This window comes from Coenobita brevimanus, chromosome 107 (assembly GCF_032717465.1).
Source record: "Coenobita brevimanus isolate Jiangsu-jjx chromosome 107, ASM3271746v2, whole genome shotgun sequence".
Taxonomy (NCBI): domain Eukaryota; kingdom Metazoa; phylum Arthropoda; class Malacostraca; order Decapoda; family Coenobitidae; genus Coenobita; species Coenobita brevimanus.
This window is the reverse complement of record NC_137060.1, coordinates 14,370,772-14,393,313: the sequence shown is the minus strand read 5'-3', so window position 1 is coordinate 14,393,313 and position 22,542 is coordinate 14,370,772. Positions and strand designations below refer to the sequence as shown.

The following is a 22,542-nucleotide window of genomic DNA, read 5'->3' as shown; positions in this document are numbered from 1 at the left end:
AAATTTTTAAAAAATCGATTTTTGCGAGTGTATATTTACATGAATAATAATAAAAAGCAAAAGAGCTTATACAAAATGCATTAATACTTAAAATCACTGTTTATTACCTACTGTAGAATAAATCTAAGTTGCAGTTTCACTTTGATTCTGCATCACTTTGATTGCACGTTCTGCTCACTGATTACTTCTTGGTATCTTGAGTAAGGATGGCTCCTGCTTCCAGTGATTTTGCAATGAGTTTAAAACTTTTGTAAGGTTTCAGTATTCCTGTCAAGTTCTTGAAATGATATTCATTGTACATCTGATTAGTAAACCAGCACTCTGCCCATTCGTACGAAAGGAATCTGCATGTCTTCTCCAAAATATTCATTGTTGAACAGTAGGTATAAGAATGAATGCAAGGACAGCGAGAATTGCTTTTGAATTCCACCTTGCATTAATGATATTTGGAATTTTGCGATAGTTAATCAAAGGAAAATGCCCTTTTTCTTCAATCTAAACACTCGTGTTAAATGGTACAAAAACTTCATATCATCTCCCCATCCTGACTTATCGAGGATCTCCTCTGTTCCATTAACAAACTGTGATTTTAGTTTTTCATACCTGTTTATCAGTTGAGACACAAATGGATATTCGATGTCTGGAGAATTGTTGTTAGCGCCAAGTTCTTCATCCATCACCAAACGGAGAATCCTGACCAGAATGTGATGCTGACAAATGATGAATTGTGGTTTGTTGAAACTCTTATTCAAGAACATTTGTTGTAATCTGACAGCATCTCCATTCTTTTTCCCAGTGTTAACACTAGTTGTATCAGCAATGATCATCTTTACTGCACTGCACGCCATAAGTTGTATTCAATAACTTTTGCAATTCCTTCAGCAATAGTTTCAGCCTTGCCATTTTCCAAACACAATGCATCCAATTTGATTTCGGTTCGTCTATTTTTAAGTAGTATACTTGGTACTCATTTTCATCAGTCCACTTTCCATCGAAATGTAAAGACCATGTTTCCAACAGTAACTTTTCAGTCATTTCCTCCTTCAGTGTAGCAGCCTCTTTGTATAATGACTGGTAAACTGCTGCTTGACTTGGAGCTGGAATGTCAATACCATCATATGACAATTGTTTGCATATTTTAGCAGCTTTATTTGTCGATACCCCAGAGGATGTCACCAAGTTCGTTGCAACTTTACTTATGTTGTGATTTCTGGTTGGTGGATGATTAGTCTCATCGTCATCCTTATATTCACTGTCATCAGATTCGGTGCAACTACCACTAATATTTAGATTATTCTAGAATGCTCTAATCAATGTTAAACCATACAGAACGTTACAAACTTTTCTAGAAAGTTCTAAACAGTTCTAAAATCTTCTGTGCAAGTCTATAAACTTATTAAAAATCTATATAAAGATTAAGAAAGTGACAAAACTTGCGTGTGGTAACGTTAAATATAGCCTATGGTAATCTACTTTCTGATTTGAGGGTGACCTTTTTTTAAAACTGAGAGTAATAAGGGCTTTCTTCTGTGTTTATAAACAAAAGTTAATCAATTTATGATACAGGCTACCTTTTATTTGAAAAAAAGTCAAAAAGTTATAACCCTAATATATTGTACATACATACATTATATACCGGTATATAAATCTATCTATTTATCTATCTATCTATCTATCTATCTATCTATCTATCTATATATATATATATATCTATATATATATATATATATATATATATATATACTATATATATATATATTTTCACTCTCATCTTAAATGCCAGGACCAACTTGCCTAGCCCCGGACTCCGCTTCTCATGGGGCAACGTAGGATTGGATGATGGATATATAGTATACAGTATATATACGGGGGGGGGGGTGAAGAATATATATATATATGGACAGTCACCAGGAATTCAAGATGTTTCCTTACAAATTCACGTTATTAAGGAATCTAATTATATTTCTGTACCCTAATTTGTTGGCTTATGCACGTGAAATCTAGGTGGCGAGTAGGGTGTGTGTTTGGAAATGCTAACTAGCCGCCGATAAGGTCATCGTAACTGACGCCTTATGTTCGATAATATTTAGTTTTAAACACTCTCTTCCTGTGTTTCTGGAAATAAAATATTTACCTGTTCTTAAGAAAAAAAAAAAACGAATAATATTTTTAATATGTTCATCTGTCAAGCAAGATAACGTCCTGAATGTTTTAATTTCTATAAATAAACAAAGACTACTTGCCGTGACGAATAATAATAGCTGATATGCAGCGGGTGGTAGGTGGTGGCGATCATCATCCACTCACTTGATGTAGTGCTGCCTATTCCTTCCTCCTAAATATTTATCATTCGTTTTCTGAGGCTGCCTTCCTCTCTTCCTGTTTCTCCCGTCTTTCCTGCCGCGTCCAATTGCTCTTCATTCCTTTTCACGTGCTTTTACATTGAGTGACAAGTCTACTGGTTTCCTGTAAGTCAGAAAACCACATACAGCGCTGAGCGGTAACAAATAACCAACCCAAGAGAAGCATGAAAGAAAATTTATGTATCAAAATCAGATGTGCCAAGAAATTCCATATTCATTATATCCTTTATACAGCACTCCATATGGCCTTGAGCGCTACAGTCCGCCTAAGAATGTTTTCCTACATTATCTCCTCAGGCGGCTGGAAACCCCCCAGTTTTCCCCGATCACGAGGTTCAGACAGTTTTCTCATGGGCCTAGCAGGCGCCCAGCATCAGGGCGACATATCATCACAGCGCCTTAGTATACCCTTCCATCACATTAAATTTGATTCTTGAGTCGCTTCAGGGAGAGAGTGGTGTATTACTTTATATATATATATATATATATATATATATATATATATATATATATATATATATATATATATATATATATATATATATATATTCACTCATCTTAAACGTCAGGACCAACTGCCTAGCCCCGGGCTTCTACGCTCCTCAAGGGGGCAACGTAGGATTGAATGATGGATATATATATATATATATATATATATATATATATATATATATATATTATATATATATATATATATATATATATATATATATATATATATATATATATATATATATATATATATATGTGTGTGTGTGTGTGTGTGTGTGTGTGTGTGTGTGTGTGTGTGTGTTTCTCTTTCTCCCTCTAGAGTCTAGACAATGTAAAGCAGTATAAGAGAGCCCATAGAAGTTCAAAATTATATAGTACTGTAAATTAAATCGTCTAATGACAGCTTGAATAAATTGTAGAGTACGCCATAGGATCCAATGTGTTTATATCTCTCCTATATTTATATATATAGCACTGTCATAATTATTAGTATGTGATTTCAGCACCGGGCACACTAATGTTATGTCTAAATTATTTATGTAATCCAGTAATTATTGGAAATTATGGTAGTTGGTGGTTTCCGTAGTCCAGTGTAGTCCTGCCTAACGTCTTCCTTCTACTAGTATAATGCTTTTTCTCTGTCTGCCCTCCTCTCTTCTTATTTTTCCCATCTTCCTTGTTATTTTATATTGCTCTTCTTCCTTTCTCAGGTAGCTTTACATTGAGTGACAAACCTAATGATTTCCTGTAAGCCAGGAAACTCTTTACAAAGCTCGATGGACACCATATAGCAAAGTCATACGCGTTCCTAATGGATCAACAACTGGGTTGGCGGAGAGTTAGTGCCCCTCCCCGTAAAACAACTAACTCAAAGTCAAACGGCCACCCCTTCCGAATTATGGCGTCTGGCTATAGACAGACAGTGTACTAGAAACATATCTCTTTATGCAAAAAGAAGGTTAACTACAAATAAAGAAATAACAAGAAACTATATAACTCCGCGACAATGCGCCCTTGAGTGACTTCACCGTTCCTTTTCACTTCTTAATAAACATTACTGTTCTTTCATTATCATTCTCTGTTTTTTCCCTCCTCTCACTTGGTTTTTACGTGTGTATTGCATATAAAGGTTGATCTGCACTGTCAGTTTCCATACAATAACTGCTTGTGTATTTTATTGTTGTTGATATCAGACAATTGAATTCACACCAGGGGTGATATCTTATAGGGATGGGATTGTTGAACATTAGATGAGATGAGTGATGGAAGAAGAAAAGCTTCAAACCAAGGAAATTATAATCTTGCATTAACCATTCGATTTTTCCTGGAATGGTTATTATTTACATGGGCGAAAGCCAACGGAGTGTGTCTTGCGCATTACGGAAGTTATTCTCTCGGGCATGGAAACATACATTCTTTTCTCATGTCCATTGACTAATGCGAAAAAATACCTTGGTTTAATCACGCTTGTTCTAATTAGAGACTTCACCAGATCCTGCTTCAGAAATCTGCCACTAGGTTCGCTTCCGTCACCCAGCTCTGATGCGGGGTAGGCTCTGAAAAAGTAGCCAGTGCTTCATTTCTTTTTAATTTTGACGCAAAGTAAAACACCTCAAAGCTTATTTTACTCATCAAATTACCCAGATAGCATGATATGCTACAAAGAAATTACAATATGGGAGCCCTTTGATTATATATATTGAATTATAGGTGTCATTTTGTAAACTCGGCTTTCGTCAGTTTACTCATCTCTGTAAGCAAAACATAGAGACAAAACCTAGGCAATTTTTCTAGAACCATCCATAAAGCAAGATAACAGTGATTAAAATATTTGTCATTCGCTAGTATCCACAAAAGAAAATAAATGTGTAGCCGCATATTTAGCAACACCTTTCGATATGCTGCCCTGCCTGTCGTATGACTTTTCCTAACGATACGGACCGGTTGAACGTCTTGGTCATCTTAGTAACCAAAGTCTAACACAAATAATTCTTTTAAATGTTTCCCTGGCTCCACTGCACAGTTTAGTAAGTTTAAACTTCAACTCCTCGTACACTGTTATGAATATAGTTGCATACCGCACTGTTGTTTTAGATTAATACGGCTGACTCACCAACTAAGCAATCGTTCAGTACATTATTTTCAGTGGAACTGCTTACTGCATTAAAACATGCTAAAACACACACATTAGAAGTCCTGAAGGTAATCTTCTTTTACTAACTGCACACGATTTATTCAAATATATGTAAACAGACAGCACACTATTTTAGTCCCCAAGCTAAGATTCTCTGAAAGACTGGTTATTCTTTACAGGTATATATATATATATATATATATATATATATATATAGTCACGTGGAGAGACAGGCTGACGAATGAGGATATAAAGGAGCGTTGTGGTGTGGATGTGGATGTGATAGGAAGCGTCATGAGGAACACACTGAGGTGGTTTGGCCATGCGGAGAGGATGGAGGGTGAAAGACTGACGAAGAGAGTGTATGTGAGTGAGGTGGAGGGGGGAAGAGGGAGGGGGAGGCCGAGGTTGAGAGGGCGGGATGGGGTGGAGAGGTATATGAGAGAGGGTGTGAGTTGGGAGCAGGGCAGTGAAATGGCGGGGGACAGGGCGACTTGGAGGCGATTTGTTTGTGGCCACCCCAAACGGGATTGAGGCGTCTGGCAATATATATATATATATATATATATATATTATATACACTCTATATATATATATATATATATATATATATATATATATATATATATGCGCTTGATTGAATAGAAAAAAATATTCCTATAAATAGCAGTATCATTATAAACTTAGTATTAGGTACAATTTCACAGGTCTTTAAAACCCCGCAAAAATATTTAATCGAGGCTGGGCGACGCTAGACCACCTGGTGGCAGCCCGCTGAAACAGGTTTGGTGAAGCCTCCAATTCTGTCCACAACAAGGACAAGGCCTACAAAAGGTGCTGGAGCCAAACCACTCCTAAATCTCATCTCTTTTATGTTTCTGCCCGGCATCGTGCTAAGTCTGTTCCTCGCTATGCTAAAAATAATTTCATTCATACTAAACGGTCTGAACTTTCCAACTCTAATTCTTCCCGCCCCTTCTGGCACCTTGCCAAAATGCTTTCCAACAAATTTGCCTCATCATCCTTCTCTTCCCTTTTCCACACTGATAGCTCTGTAGCTATTTCTTCTACTGATAAAGCAGAACTCTTCTCTCACACTTTCTCCTCGAATTCTAAAGTGATGATTCCGGACCTCTTCCTCTCACTTTCCCCCTTTGACTTCCTCATGGCTGACCTTAAAATTTCCTGAATTGATGTATTATCTGCCATCACTGGCATTAATACTAATACGGTGTATGGGCCCGATGGGGTCCCTCCTGTTGTCCTCAAGAATTCTACACTCTGCCTAGGTTAACTCTGCCTCCTTTGTCTGTCAGCTTCCACCTTTACTTCTTGCTGAAAGTCTGCTCTCACTCAGCATATACCAAAGAATGGTGACCATTCCCATTCATCTAAGTCTCGTCCAGTTGCTTTAACATCCTATGTTTAAAAAAATTTTCAATTTATTCTTAACAAAACAGCATCTTTCCATAACAATCTCCTTTCTGATCCTCAGTATGGGTTCCGCCAAGGATGCTCCACTGGCGATCTTCTCACCTGCCTTTCAGACTCTTGGTCATCTTCCTTTCGATACTTAGACGAAAGCTTTGCCATTGCACTTGACATCTCAAAGACTTTCGATCAAATCTGGAACAAGTCATTAATTTCTAAACTACCCTCTTACAGTTTCAATATTTCTATTTTTGCCTTCATTTCTAGCTTCCTTTCTGGTCGTTGTATAACTGCTGGTGTAGACGGCCACCATTCTTCTCCTAGAACTACCAGTAGCGGTGTTCATCAGGGCTGTGTCCTATCACCATCTCTCTTCCATTTATTTATCAATGACCTAAGCTGTACAGTACATCTAACCCTTTCCACTCATTCGCTGATGAGTCCACCCTTCACCTTTGCATTTGCTTCCCACAGCATCCAGTTGAACAGTTGCTTCAACAATCAAGGGGTCAGGCTATGGCATACCTAATGTTTGACGTGGGTCATAATATCTCTGATTGAAGTAGAAAAAAAAAAATCTTGTTATGTTTTATGCATCAAAAACTCAGTTCTTACATCTATCAACCCAACAAAATCTTTTACAGGAGTACCCTCTAGTTTTTACAATATCCAGCTCAATCCTGCATCATTTAAAAACATTCTTGGGGTTTCATTCTCTCTGGATTTATCTTGGAAAGAACATATTACCTCGCTTGTAAAATTGCTTCCAAGAGATTAGGTGTGCTAAGCCGACTCTGTGCTTTCTTTATGCCTGCACACTTGTTGACTTTATACATGGGCTGTATTCACCCATGTGAATAGTACAAATCTCACGTGTGGGGAGCCTCCCCACATAGAGCTCTTCTCAACAAGATGGAGTCAAAGACTTTTCGTCCCATTAGCTCTCCTCCACTTACTGGTTTCCTTCAACCTCTATCTCTTTGCTGCAGTGTTGGATCTTTATCTCTTTTCCATCACTATTCAATGATCTCTGCTCCTCTGAAATGTCTACTAACATCCCTCTATCACTATCGCGGGCATGTAGCATCTGCCTAGCAACAACTCATCCCTTTTCAGTCCAACTGTCTAATGCAAAAGTTAACCGTTACTCCCAATCCTTCGTGTATACAACAGGTTAACTCTGGAAATGTGTCCCCCTGCCCATAATTCCTACTTCCTATGATATGCAGTCTTCCAAATGGAGCGTGTCCAGGCATCACGAAATGAGCGGATTTTGAATTTGGCTTCCTCATATCCTATTGTTTTTTTCTTAGAGAGAATAATTTGTAGACTCCTGGCCTTTACTTCCTTCTTCCTTGCATTATATATATATATATATATATATATATATATATATATATATATATATATATATATATATATATATATATATATATCGCAAAGCCTCTGTGGTACAGAGGCGAAGTGTGCGTTTTCGTACACTGAAGAATGAGGGTTCGTGCCCCGCCAGGGTAATAAACTTTGGGAGCGTTCTTCTGGCCACGTACTTCATTGGCGGACACAAAGGGTCCTGTGGTTGAACCAGTGTCGCATACTGTAAAGTATGTTAGCACCCAGTCGGCTTGTGCGGGCCGATTACACATGGTTCACAGACTACACACACATATCCAAAGACACTCCAACACAACAATTACACTTACAAGCATTCTCACCCTACATACAGTCTCTACCAGACAGCCTAAGCCACTTGGTAGAGATACATTGGCTGTATCGTCCCCACTTCGGTCGGGATAAGCCGGTTCTGCAGTAGGCACTCAAACGGCTGATGAGATGAGATGAGATATATATCGCATCATAACATCTACAGAGACCAGGAAAATGATACTTTTTTTAAACAGTTTGGCTGTCTCTCTAGTTGTGAACACTAAAATTAACATTCTATAAACCAGCTAATTCAGCCGGTATGAGCAAGAAGTCGTTGATCATCCCTAGTCTGTCTCGTCGAGCAGTTCCATCAACCCCAAGCAAGTAATCGCTCTCCCCAGGACTGTCTCGCGCGGCAGACCGATATTCTCTTGCGTTTTACAGCTTTGCGCTGTAGCAAAGTGCTGAGAAATGTATGGAAGTTTGGTTCCTTGATGAACGCCGCGCTTGCCTAACACCACACCACACCCTGTTTTCTTGTTTTATGATTACCACCCAGCGTTGCACATTGCTTCCTAGGTTACAGAAAACCATTAGGCTTGTCACTCATTGCAGAGCCACCTGGAGTGGAACGAGGAGTAACAAAGAGAATGAAACGGAGAAATAAGAGGGGATAGACACAGAAATGGAATGATACAGGTGAGGGAAGAAGTAGGCAACTCTACACCATGTGAGTGGATGATGGTCACCACGACCTGCTACCTGTGCGAAGAGTAGCACAATTGCACTTTGGAGACCTCTCTCTCTCTCTCTCTGATACATATTGTTTCTTTTTATATCCTACATAAATCTATCCCTCCATAAAAGGCATTTCTCAGTCAGTCCTACATAAATCTACCTGTGCATGTCTCTCGAAAGGCATTTCTCGGTCAAATCGGCTAAAGAGCTCTAATTAAATTATTTCTGTCCCTCAAGCATCGTTCACTGTTATTCCTAAACGATAGCCTGAATGTTGAGTCTAGTTACAACACCTGTGATTGGCCTGGAAATAAAGGGTCTTTATATTCAATCTCTTCAGAAGTATGACAACTTTGTTTTTTCTTCCTCCAGAGGATATTACTTAGCCTCAAACAAAAAAAAAAAAAATGCAGTAAACTATGTATATCCCATTGGATCCCAGAGTTGCTCGGCAAGGCACTGTTCCGGGAGGTTCCTAAACGTACCACCCTCCGCCTATCGACACATAGTTGCGAAGCTCATAGGTCCCTACCCTGGGGTTCCCTACTTTGTTAAGATTTGAAAATTCCCAGTTCTGTCCAATACTGTGGACACTGGGCTCTAATGGGTTAAAGAAACTGATAGATTTGCCAGCCATTAACCCATTGGATCCCAGAGTTGCTGGGCGAGGCACTGTTCCGGGAGGGCCCTAAACGTACCGCCCTCCGCCTATCGGCTCATAGTCGCGAAGTTCATAGGTCCCTACCCGGGGGTTCCTTACTTTATTGGAGTTTGAAAATTCCCAGTTCTGTCCAATACTGTGGACACTGGGCTCCATTGGGTTAAATCCCTCGTAATGAATGTAGAAACCATCGCCATGAAGTAAAATCTGTGTCACACCCATCTTTACTTGATAAATTTCTTGCAGTCATTAAGTACGACCTCTACATTGCTGCTGAGAATTTAAATACTTTACTTTGAATAACAAACGATATTTATATTCGCCACGGGAGAATTGCCATATTATCCATGAGTTTAAGAGAATCTGCGTATTGTTCTTAATTTTACAGTCACTTCCTGCACAGAAATATTGCTTTAAAATATGTGCAGTATGTTGAGAATTAGTGTGTGTTCTACTTGTATTTAAATATATATATATATATATATATATATATATATATATATATATATATATATAGTCATAAGACCTTGGGATTTCCTGCGGTGTAGCTGGCAGGTATATAGAGAGAAGGATGTGCAAGACCGTCATCAGTGCAACAGAAGCAACGGGAAGGTGTACATCGCTCTCTTATACTCCAGGTATTTATTGGCCTCGTTGTTTTTTCAAGCGAAATATTTAAGTAATTTTTTATAAACTATAGCCAAATATTAATGACAAAGATAGCACCCAGAGTACATAATTTTTCTCAAGGTACAACACGCAAATGTTGATTTGCAAATCCAGTTTCTACTTCTTCTCTATATGTGAAGCGAGTGGGGTAAAGAGATAATGCCCAAAGCTATCTTGGTTAACCTAGGAAGTGGACTCAGAATTTTTCAGCTGTGGGCCAAGTGTATGCTAGTGCACCACCACCACCACCACCACCCCTTCGCACCCGATATATATATATATATATATATATATATATATATATATATATATATATATATATATATATATATATATATATATATATAAAGAAACGACGGTGATAGGTGTGGTAATAATCTGGGGCACCAACTAAAAGATCTAAAGTTCAATTTCCGGGCGAATCACGAGGTCTTTGAACGAAATGATATTTATGTTTGCAGCGGAAAGAACAATCGATTATTTTCTGTTTTCTTTTAATTCCCTGACAGACCATGATACCTTTGGATTATATCTTATTTACTTTCGTGCTCCTTTCATAAAACAAAAACGGGGAACTGAATGCGAAACGACGGTTGAGTGTCGTGCTCACAATGTATTCCTTGGGTCGTCTTCCTGTAAGGATAGAAAGCTCAGTAACACTTCTCACACAGTCTGGCAGTATTCATTTCGTATGTTACTTATGCAAACTATATCCACATGAGAATGGCATGAATCATAAGAGTTTGTTATCTCGTTACATCTGACGCCTTAGTTTTATTTTACAGTGTTCTTAAGACCACAACACGTTGTTTTGCAGATCTGAAGAGACTACGAAACTGGAATGGTTTTATATAACCATTAACCTTCATATTTAAAAATAAAAATCTTTCATAGTTAGCAAAATTGAAAAGAAAAAGACGTCACCGTTGTCAAAGATTGTAAGTACAATGTTCATTCGTACTTCCGTTCTTTCACTGTAACTTGCGGATATTCTCGTCCTTTTGAAGGTTACTTCACTTAATTTGATGACTGAATGAGACTATTATGGCACCATATCCTTTCCATAACACTTTTTCCTGACTAGCACCATACTTTAGTAGTAATCTCTTATTACAGCGCAGAATTCAAGATGGAGAGAGGGCAGTTTTATATGTAGTTACAATGAGTTCAGTATAATCATTCTTTAAAAAAATATATACTAGGAATGCCTTTGAGCATCTGGGGCTCACACACAGAGTTTTCACACTGTGCAACACGTTTGAACCTTGCTGGTGCTGTTGCAACATCTGTTTAACTTTGGATGCAGTTTTAAGACCTTTTATTGGAGTTAATGACGCAGTTGTCCCTTAGTTCAGATTTTGCTAATATTTAACAAGATCAGAACTTCTCCTTTGTCACACCATTTTTCTTACTTTATTGTTCACTATTCTTCATTGCATTTGTTTTCCTCCCTTCTGCCTGCCTAGCTGCTCTCCATCCTGTATACCTTGTCTACTCTCCATTCCTTTCTTCCTCGCCGTTTTCTTGTATCCTTGTCTTCGCTCCTATCAGAGTTTTACTTTGCAGGCTACGGGAATTGTTGATCTATCGTGGACTGATTCTGATAAATGTACTTTTTTCTTCCCTCTCTTTCTGCCTGTTTAGCTTATTTGCCTTCGGTCAGGCTAAACTTACCTTATCTTACATTCTTTTTTTTAATTATTCACCTTGTCTTCTTGGATCTCGTCTTCCTCCTCATACACCCTTCTTTCTTCTTAGCTCAGTCTCCTTTCATCCTGCTGAACCTACCTTCCTAATTTACTTCTATCAATCCCAGGCAGTTTTTTTCCCCACCCATTCCTCTTTTATCTCTGCCCCCCTTTCCCCCTCCTAACTCTCTACTTACCGATCTTCCATTCCGTCCAGAGCGTTTTCCTCTTTCCATTTTCCTTGTATTTTAGCCTCCTCCCATCTTTGTACATGTCTGTCCTACCATCCAATTTGTCTACATAGCTTACTTAACCTCCTGGTTAATTATTTGGCTCCAATCCCCGTTTTCGTCATTCTCTACCACCACCCACTTTTGCGTCTCTAGTTCACTTAATTCTTGTTTGTCCCACTTTTTTAGCTACCTGCATCCTGCCTGTCTTGTCTTCCATTCATATTTCCTGCCTATGATCCATCCCTTCCATTCTGCCAACCTAGCACTTACATTTCCTTTTCTTCCTGCCTACCGAAACAGTTTACCTTTTTGCCTGCCTTCCATCATCCTGCATGCCTATTTTCCCTACTGCCTTCTTTCTTTCACACTTGCCTACTTTTCTTCCCTCCTGCTTGAGAGCGTGTCCTAATTTCCCATTCCTTGATGCCACCATACTGTAGTCTACCGTCCTAATCTTATCCCCTTCCCCATCAAAAAACTTCTGAAAGCTTAATAACATTGTTTGCTGCGAATATAAAATAAAAAGGAAAATGCAATATGGAATGGTTCAAGCTTTTCTCTACGGTGCCGTCTTTTTGTCCTTGCCACCTCCATACCATTACATTTAACTTTGGAAGATCTCTGACAGTGGAGAGGTTCGAAACAATCTTCATTAATCACTTCAGTCGGAGGTTCATTTCGATATTACTTTTATTGTTAAAAGTCAAATTTATTAAGTTCGTATAAGGTCTAGATGTAGGGAACAGGATTATTAAAGGATTTGCCTAATCTTTCCAGTTCGAAAAGTATACTATTATTAAACAGAATCGTGTTGTGTTACAAAAAAAAAAAAAAAAAAAAAAAAGTAAAGAAAGTTTCAAGTTCTTCCGCTAAGAAGGAATCCAACTAATAAAAACGGCTGCAAAGTACGAGCAAAATCATCTTTACAAAGTCATGTTACTAATGTGCTTAAGTGACGGTATTTTGTGTTTCAGACTGTGTTGCAGTGACAATGGTTGGGGCTCGCTTTGTGCTGGTGTTGTTAGTGGTGGTTGTGGCTGTACCTCATCTGACAGCGTAAGTCTCTCTCTCTCTCTCTCTCTCTTTGCTTTGTTGTCTCTCGTAATATACTAAAGGCTCGGGAGTACATTCATATCTCAGTGTGTGTGTGTGTGTGTGTGTGTGTGTGTGTGTGCGAAAAGCATAACTCAAACGTTTTGGTCCAGTTTGAATCCAACTTGGTGGAAGGGTTGATGGTTGGACAAGAGATTGACTTTTTTTTTTTTTTTTTTTTTTTAAGACATTTAAGTTACAAGTCAAGGTCATAGTGAATAGTCAACTTAAAAGCTCTTATTCGTAATTGGTAATAGGGTTGAGGGGAAGGCAAGGTCATGGAGACTGAAATGGATTTTAGAACCATCAGTCAGAGCGAACAAGGTCAATGGCTCGACACTATAACTCAAACCGTTCTCATTCGATTGGGAATGATTCTGTAAACAGTACGTCAAAAGTCATGTATACACGATAACATCAACTTCAGCAGTTTTCATCTAATGTGGACCAAACTTGGTAGCGTGACTGTGGACCAAGAAAGGATACAATGGAATAAAAGTATCCGGGGACTAAATGCTAATCGTCCGCCAAAACATGGTGGCTATGGCACAAGCTACCCACAAAACAATTTTGAAGAAAAGTAGAACACTCTAAGGTATTCAGTCACTAAGTATCACAAAGAGGCCAGTCCATAATAAAATAATATATGGCAGCCAGCACTCGGCCATCTTTGATCAAAATCTCATCAAAAGAAATAGGCTTCTATGCATCCACATAGTTGGTATTTCCTGAAGGTTTCCTGAAATTTCTTCGACAACTTCTCGAGATATTGTACCAAAACACACACACACACACACACACACACACACACACACACACACACACACACACACACACACACACACACACACACACACACACACACACACACACACACACACACTGGCGCAGTGTTAACGTTCTCGCTTGCCATCTGTTAGACGGGAGTTCGCGCCTCGCTCAGGTTGCGAAAAGTTTCACTGACGAAGTGGGTGGTTACTGTCCCCCTTGAGCAAGGGGACGGGTGTGTGGGTGTGTGAAGGTCACAGCCTTGCCCTTAGATCGGACTATATGAACTCTCAGCTCCCTTCCGGGAGGGTAAAATGCTGACGATCACGACCATCAAGTGATCCTGACCGATCCGGTGAATTACACATCGACAAAATCTCTATCGCCTCAGCGAGGCGATAATAATTCTATTTTGAGATTGCTCGGTGGAGCGTCAAGGTCATTGTCAAAGTAAAAAATTTACCCCATAAGGCAATTATTTCACCTGGGTGTTATATGCTCCTTTCTCTCTCTCTCTCTCTCTCTCTCTGTAACTGAGTTTGTAACCATCATGAGTCAGTCCTTTACAGGACATATACTTTTTTCTCATTTGTACTAACCTGCTATGAGTTAGGTTCTTCCAATTGGATTATTTCCAATAACACAGTTGAAATTTCCGCTTATATGCTCTTCTCTGGATCTACTCACACCATTAATTATAGGAAATTAAGATGGTGTCACTATGATAATAATGTTGATGTTGATGCTGCTGCTGATCATAATGAAGACGGCAATATTGGATGATGGAATTGTGGTGATGGTGTTCATGGTGGTAATGAAGAAAGTGTACAATTGATTTTATAAAGCTTCTTATGTCCTGCAATCAACTGAGTTATGTGCAAATTAGTGAGGAATTAGACAGTGATGATGAACGAAAATAAATTTTTTATTGGTGTCCAGTATATCTGTGTATCGACGCATAATATCTCTCTGTTTATAACCATCCATTCATCTCTCTCTCTCTCTCTCTCTAGATAGATAGATAGATAGATAGATAGATAGATAAACAGATAGATAGATAGATAAATAGATAGGCAGATACGGAGAGGTATATAAATACATGGACAAATATGGATTGATATGTTGGTTTACTTATCTATCTATCTATCTATAAATAAATAAATAAATAAATATATATATATATATATATATATATATATATATATATATATATATATATATATATATATATGTCTATATCTATATACTTATCTACCTATCTGTCTGTCTGTATCTCTCTGTATGTATATCTATGTGTTTAGCCTATATATTTGTCTAATTATTTTTCTATCTGTTATAGGGTTAAGGAAAAGCTTCAGTGCATGAAATTTTATGATGATGATGGTGGTAATACTGACATTATTGTCTTTGGGCAAGCTTTTGTGGTTGCTGCAGCTTATGCTGCTGATGGTGATGGTGATGACTATGATGATGATGATGAACATTATGATTATGAGTATGAACATATTTTGCAAACTCATTATTACGACTGATATATGCTGTCTGACCTATTAAACACTGAAAAGTCCTCCAAACTACCCTAGCTATGTCAACATATGCTAAAGAAACATGAATATATCTTGTAAAAACGGGAAAATTTGTTGCATATATACTGCCTTTGAAAGTGACATTTGTCATCGAAAAAAGATGAAAACAACCTTGCAAAAAAAGGTTAATCTCACAGGCTCTTTTTCTCGTCTCTTTGAATATTGCTTTTCCAGTAAGCAATACCAAAAAGGTAAAAATAAGCTGGCAAAATCCTACAGCATCTCTCCTTCTTCCTGTGAACGGTACTCGTGAAGGTAAAAATAAACTTGCAAAATTTATATCTCACCACCTCTCTCCTTTATCTAGTGGGCAGTACAAACCTGGATGTAAGCGTCCACTGAACTGTGCCGTCGTCTTCTGCGGTATACCTCGCTGCCCAGTTCCCGTGTACACCCCACCCTGCCAGTGCTGCCCCATCTGCCCCAAGGTAGGAAGAAGTACCTGAGAAAGACTGTATGAAGATAAACGATAAACTGATGGGAGAATGGGGAGAGGAAACTCAAGAACTAGATGTAACGATAAAGGGAGTGTGCGATATTGGTGGAATAATGAAGATATGTTTATGGAATGAGTGGAATAGTGAAAGCAGTGTTTGTGGAACAGGTGGCATCATGAAAGGAGTAATTGAGGAAGAGGTGGAATGATGGAAAGTGTATGGAGGAGGTGAAATGACGAAGGGAGTGTTTGTAGAAGAGGTGGGTTGGTCAAACGAATGTGAATGGAAGGGATGTTAGAATAAAACAGAATATGATGTGAAATGATATAGCTCTTGAAAACATATATAACTCTGCTAGGAGGATTTGCTGCACAGTTGCTCTAACTCTTCCCACCCCATTAACATGTTGGAGAAAGTAAATTATCGTGATGATGAAGATGACAATGGTAATAATGACGGATATTAGGATGACAATCATGGTGTCCTTTGTAGCTTTTGTAGTTTCAGTTCTCTTTCATCCCAGTACTAATACTTTCTCCTTTATCCCTCTCTCCCACGGACCTACCTACAGCGTCCTTATGGTACGTATGATCTAATAGTACCTTGTGCATGAGTGGATTTTTTGGCAAAATACTTGGTAACCAGGAAATACTATGCTATAATAATCACAGAACGTAAAGAAGTAGAGTGTAATATACCTATTCTATTTAGATTATAATTTTAAAATACCAGTATATAACTCTTATGTATTTGAGATTCACAGTAAGTTAAAATTTTAACTGTGCAGTAGAAACCCTGACAGACTTCACACTGCCACGGCTCAGGTTTTCTTGTCTTATACTGCCACAATGCATACTGCCGGAATTCACGTTAACACAACTCACACCACAGCACCTGACAGTGCCACACTTGACACATAATCCACACTGCAACACCTCACACTACCACCCCACACTGCCACACCTGATAATACTTTATCTCATTCTGCCACACCTAACACTGTTAAAGCCAACACTGTCATACTGTACTTCATACTGCTGCAACTCATACTCTCAACCTTCACTCTACCACACTTCACAGACACGTCACTGTAATGCCTCACAATGTCATATCACGCACTGCCAAACCACATACCGTACTGTCAAACCTAACACTGCCGTGCCTCACACTGCAACACCTCACACTGCCCACATCCCAAAACGCTCACACCCCACAGTGCCCAGAGATCACACTACGCACATCTCACACTGCTACAGCCCTCCATGCCCACACCCTACACAGTCCGCACACACAACACCGACACAGTCATTGTCCCGCCTCACAATGCCCCACACCATATTATCACGTCTTACTTAGTCATACCACACCCGACACTATCACATCTTGCATTATCATACCTCACACTGTCACACCTTACTGCCAAATCTCACACTCCCGCGCATCACACTGCCATACATAAAACTGTTACACCCCTCATACATGTCTTACACCGCCACACTTCACATTACCACACTTCACACTGTCTGCCTGAATCTGCCACCCTTCACTTTATCATCCCTAAGACAGGCACACCTCATGCTCCCACAGTAAATATTGTTACATTTTATGCTGTACATATCTTGCACTACCATACTTCGCACTGCTTGCGCTGCTGTGATTACCCCTCCCCCCCCAACACACACACACACCTAATATCGTCACGTCTCATACAAACATAGCAAACCCATACGTCACGCTGCCACACCGAACACACACTTGACATTTCCATACTTCACTCTGCCACACCTAACAAACACTGAACACCCCAATACTTCACACTGCCACACACAATACACACACTTAACACTTCTATGCTTCACACTGCCACACCTAACACACGCTTAAAATCACCATATATCACACTCCCACACCCAACACAGACTTAACACTTCGGTACTTTACACTGCCACATGTAACATACACATAACACTTTCATACTTCACACTGCCACACTTGACACACACTTAACATCCCCATACTTCACACCTACACACCAAACACAAACTTAACGCCCTCATACTTGACACTGCCACACCTAACACACGCATAACAACATCATACGTCACACTGCCAAATAAAACAGACTTAACACTGCCACATGTAACACACACATAACACTTCCATAATTATGTCACTCTGCCACACCTCATACACAGTTCCACACACAATTAACAACCTTATATTTCACACTGCCACTTCACAGTCTCACCTTACACGGCATAGCCTACATCCCAACACCTGTTATACACTTAAGACTAAAGGAGTTCTGAGAGCTTCACAGTCACATCTGAATCTGATCCCGTTGGCGTTTGATTAAATGCTTTAATTATCATCAGAACGTGTATGCAGTTTGAATATTCTAAACGAATGACGATGTAGTTACGTATAATTCCATCATCATGTTTCGCGTACTAAAAACAATAGCAGTTCAATTAATGAACACCCCAAGGTTCCGATGACTTACTCTTAGATGAATAAAAATCTATGGCATTAGCTGGAATAGAATGCTAGAGATGCCCCACTCATGAGAGGATTGGTGGCATCGGTAATGTATAATACTCTTCAGTGAAATAATTACCGACCAATGGTCTTTTTATATAACTGGAATCTGATAATGAGCAACTATTTACGCTGTTGCCAATTAGGAAAAGTTTGTTCACAGAACAAAACCGATCTTCACAAGTTCTCCAGATAATACAACGTTCGGACGAACAATTCTGAAAAAGTGTCTTTGGTCTTGCATGAAAACGGTCGTCCTTTTGTTTTGTTTTTTTCTCATGTGATATTTATATATTCCATAGATTCTCATTTATCCCCATCAAAATACTTATGTACAAAGGCATATATATATATATATATATATATATATATATATATATATATATATATATATATATATATATATATATATATATATATATATATATATATATATATATATATATATATATATATATATATATATATATATATATATATATATACAGTATATAGATAGATAGAAGATAGATAGATAAGGAGATAGATAGATATAGATATTTATATAGATAGATAGATAGATAGACAGAGATAGGTAGATAGATGCAGGGGCACCTGGCATTGTCCGGGCCAAAAAGGCGAACACCCCAGTCCTATTTATTCTAGTTCAGTCTTTCTACTCTAGAAAGGCCATGTGCCTCTTATGCATTTGAAGAGGGATTATACGAGGTCCATGAACTTTCTATTTCAGCTTTCGCAGACTGACCCACACTATTTGTGCACACTTCTTTACTATCACCAGTGACCTCAAATGACCTCGGAGGTCAACCTCACATAGCCTATGTCCGAACTGGAGGTCATGTGAGTCTCTATGCCAAAAATTGGGCTGCTGGGTCCAGTCGTTCGATCATGTATTAACGGTGACCTCAAATGACCTCCGACCGGTGACCTCAAGTGACCACGGAGGTCAACCTTACATAGCCTGTATCCGAATTGGAGGCCATGTGAGTGTCTCCATGCCAAAAAATGGGCTGCTGAGTCCAGTCGTTCGATCATGTATTAACGGTGACCTCAAATGACCTCCGACCGGTGACCTCAAGTGACCACGGAGGTCAACCTTACATAGCCTGTATCCGAATTGGAGGCCATGTGAGTGTCTCCATGCCAAAAAATGGGCTGCTGAGTCCAGTTGCTAGAGTGTGTACTATCGATGAACTCAAATGACCTCCGACCATTGACCTCAAATGACCTCAGAGGTCAACCTCACATAGCCTAAGCCAGAACAGGAGGTTATGTGAATCTCCATGTCAAAAACTGGGCTGCAAGGGCCAAAAAATGCGACCACTCTACTGGTGATCTCAGATGGCCCAAATCTGAATTTTGATCCCCCTAAAACCATCCTTGGGTCACCCTGATTCAGAGTATACACTGCACTCGCCTAACTCACTGTAATTTCCTTCTGAACTCATGCCTTGAGTTGGGAAAACGTGAGTTAAAAAAAAAACACACACACACACCTTATGGGGAAAAATAGATTTGATTCTGCCATGGTGTCAGGTAGCCTAGTATAACATTAACGGAACCCCTCTTAACACTACTTAACATTAACATCCTGTCTCAGAAGTATGAACGGCACATCTTATAATGATAATAAACAATATTAAAAGACATTACATATCCTTGTATGATAATAAAAAATACTGAAAAGCATTTTCGTAAATCCTACTGATGACAATGCTTACGTCGACGAGGGACGGGTAGCAGTTTCGGCACATTAACCTAGTTGCAGTACTGTCCACTAGGTGTAGGTGGCATGGGTGGAGAAAGCATTGTTCTGCTTGGCTGCACAATCACAATGACTGTGTGCTTAAATATGACTGGGTTCCAGTCGCGAGTAGTGGCTACAATACCGTGAGTGAGTGTTTTTGAGGAATAAAATATACCGTTATTTTCCAGTTTCTGCTATTTTAATATCATCCACATTAGACTACTCATAAATCAATGTCTTCAGTCGGCCTCAGTGAATAGATTCCATTCACTTAATAGGTCTGTTTTTATATCAGATGATGAACTGATTAATAAATATTATCGGATATATTAATTAATTTAATTTGTTTAGATATATTGTAATTTTCAGAGCTCCTCTCGGCATTTTGTGCAAGAAAAATCAAAGCTATATTTAATTAGAAGTGTGTGGTACAAACAAGTATGTGGCAACAGACCGATATTAAGTTTGTGCAGATGTAGACATGTCGCCACGAATACACAGTTTTAAGTACTAGACCCAGTATCACTACCTTTATGGTTCTTTCTTATTTAATCTTAACAACTTCAGACCAAGAAATCATTTGAATATTACTCTTGCTAGCTCCAGACTGTTTAAAGAGATAAGCCTTCATGAACCTTTTATCATGACAAGTTTCTCGTAAACTGAATATGATATTCAGGAAGCGTAAAAATAAACCACAGAAATTTAATCGTCGTGAGGTAATTAAATTTTGAGCCAATATAGTATAACCTTTAACTTCCACTCATCACTTAGTCAGAAGCAGGATCATCCATAACAATGCTCTTCTTCCATTAACTCATTTGTCTGAGTATTGCATTTTTATTTTCTTGTTCCTGCTATAAGACTTTTTTAAAAATTCAGCTTAGTGTAGGAAGTTCGAAGTGAACGGATTCATATGTCTCTCTTTAGGTCAATAAAATCATCATAAAAGAAGCAAGATATATGAAATACATGACGTCTTATGGCCAAAGGTGCATAATGAACTCAATAGTGTGATGACTGACTTGCAGGTCACCGGAGGCGCAGGATGGCTGAACTTCCAGAAAACTGAGGCAAGATGACGGAGAACAAAAATGACGGAGTCTAACAGACACGGAGTGAACAGCAAACCTTATATTCTGATCAATAAACACTGGGCAGCCTTCAATGTTTAATTTTCCCTTTGGATAGATTTGGAGTACGTTGTTATTGCTGCTGTATTCTCGGTTGTTATTGCTGTAGTAGTAGTAGTAGTAGTAGTAGCTGTTCCCTAGGCAGTCTGGCCGAACAGCCCCGAGTCTCTTAGGAAGGCCATGGTTGAGACCAGGCTTTCCCACAGAGCTCTCAAAGAGTGTATGTTGTGTTGTTGGCGTAGGTGATTCTGTGCAATGCAGTCTTCCATTCTATCTAACGCCTCTTAAGATAGTAAGTTTACGACAGAATATGTATCCATAAAAAGTAAGATATCACCTGACCGCAATTTCCATGCACACCTGTTATAAAAGACTTTGTAGTTACTTGTAGTGGAGTTTTATATATATTAGACTTGTGGGCGAGAGGTTGTTATATTTGAGTAGCTTGTAAGTAGATAATCTTCTTTCCCATTTGTCATGTAGTGACAGGAGAGGTAAAGAATAGTATGGAACTATTTTTATTTGTCTTGGAAATATTAACACTCTAACACAGAGCGGAGTATAAAGTAGAGTCCCGCTAGCTATCTCTCTGTCTGTCTGTCTGTCTCTCTCTCAAGTTGCTAAGCCCTTCTCCCTGCGACCTGTCTGTTGTATGGCTAGCTTCTTTCTGCCCTCTCTTTCCTAAATTCTGGTGAAACAGGAGACGTATCACGTGTGTTCCTTGTGAGTGGAAAGTTATAGAAGCCTGTGTGTGAGTATGTGTGTATGTGTGTGTATGGTCACTAAGGCTTTGTTCACCGGTGGATTGCTGACAACTAACTGCATCATCTCCTTACTGGCCACTTCGTAATCTGTCGTTAGCTTTCCTCAGTGTAATTTGCAAGTTCATTTCCCATTCCCAGGCTCGCATAGAGCTGTCTATCTATCTAATTATCTATCTATCTATTATGATTTGTAATTATAATATGGAGTCCTAACATATTGCTCGGTCACGCGAAAATGGCGTACCATCGACAGTTAATAGTCCTAACATATTAATACATATTATATACACATTATAATGAACTTATAAGCTAATTAAGTGAAATGCATAATATTGTAAAAGTAACATAATTGTATGAATATTGTATGCATATAATATTTATAGTAAATAGTGATTATTCAGTAATATTACATTTTAAACAAGTT

General features: G+C 38.7%; 1 protein-coding gene across 1 annotated transcript; it reads left to right on the top strand.

Annotated features, from left to right (window-relative positions):
* The first annotated feature begins 10,034 nt into the window (after positions 1-10,034).
* LOC145416705 (paralithocin 2-like) lies at positions 10,035-21,381 on the top strand. Its single transcript, XM_080285639.1, has 4 exons — positions 10,035-10,101; positions 13,028-13,109; positions 15,807-15,937; positions 21,253-21,381. The coding sequence occupies exons 1-4, from the start codon at positions 10,035-10,037 to the stop codon at positions 21,291-21,293; spliced, it is 321 nt and encodes a 106-aa protein (XP_080141765.1). The 3' UTR covers positions 21,294-21,381.
* Positions 21,382-22,542: the final 1,161 nt, after the last annotated feature.

What these genes read in the sequence shown, in the direction of transcription:
- LOC145416705 (XM_080285639.1), top strand. Translation starts at nt 10,035, where the DNA reads ATGTGCAAGACCGTCATCAGTGCAACAGAAGCAACGGGAAGGTGTACA. An exon ending in ATCGCTCTCTTATACTCCAG is followed by an intron (nt 10,102 to 13,027) that starts GTATTTATTGGC and finishes TTTGTGTTTCAG; the next exon opens with ACTGTGTTGCAGTGACAATG. An exon ending in GCTGTACCTCATCTGACAGC is followed by an intron (nt 13,110 to 15,806) that starts GTAAGTCTCTCT and finishes TCCTTTATCTAG; the next exon opens with TGGGCAGTACAAACCTGGAT.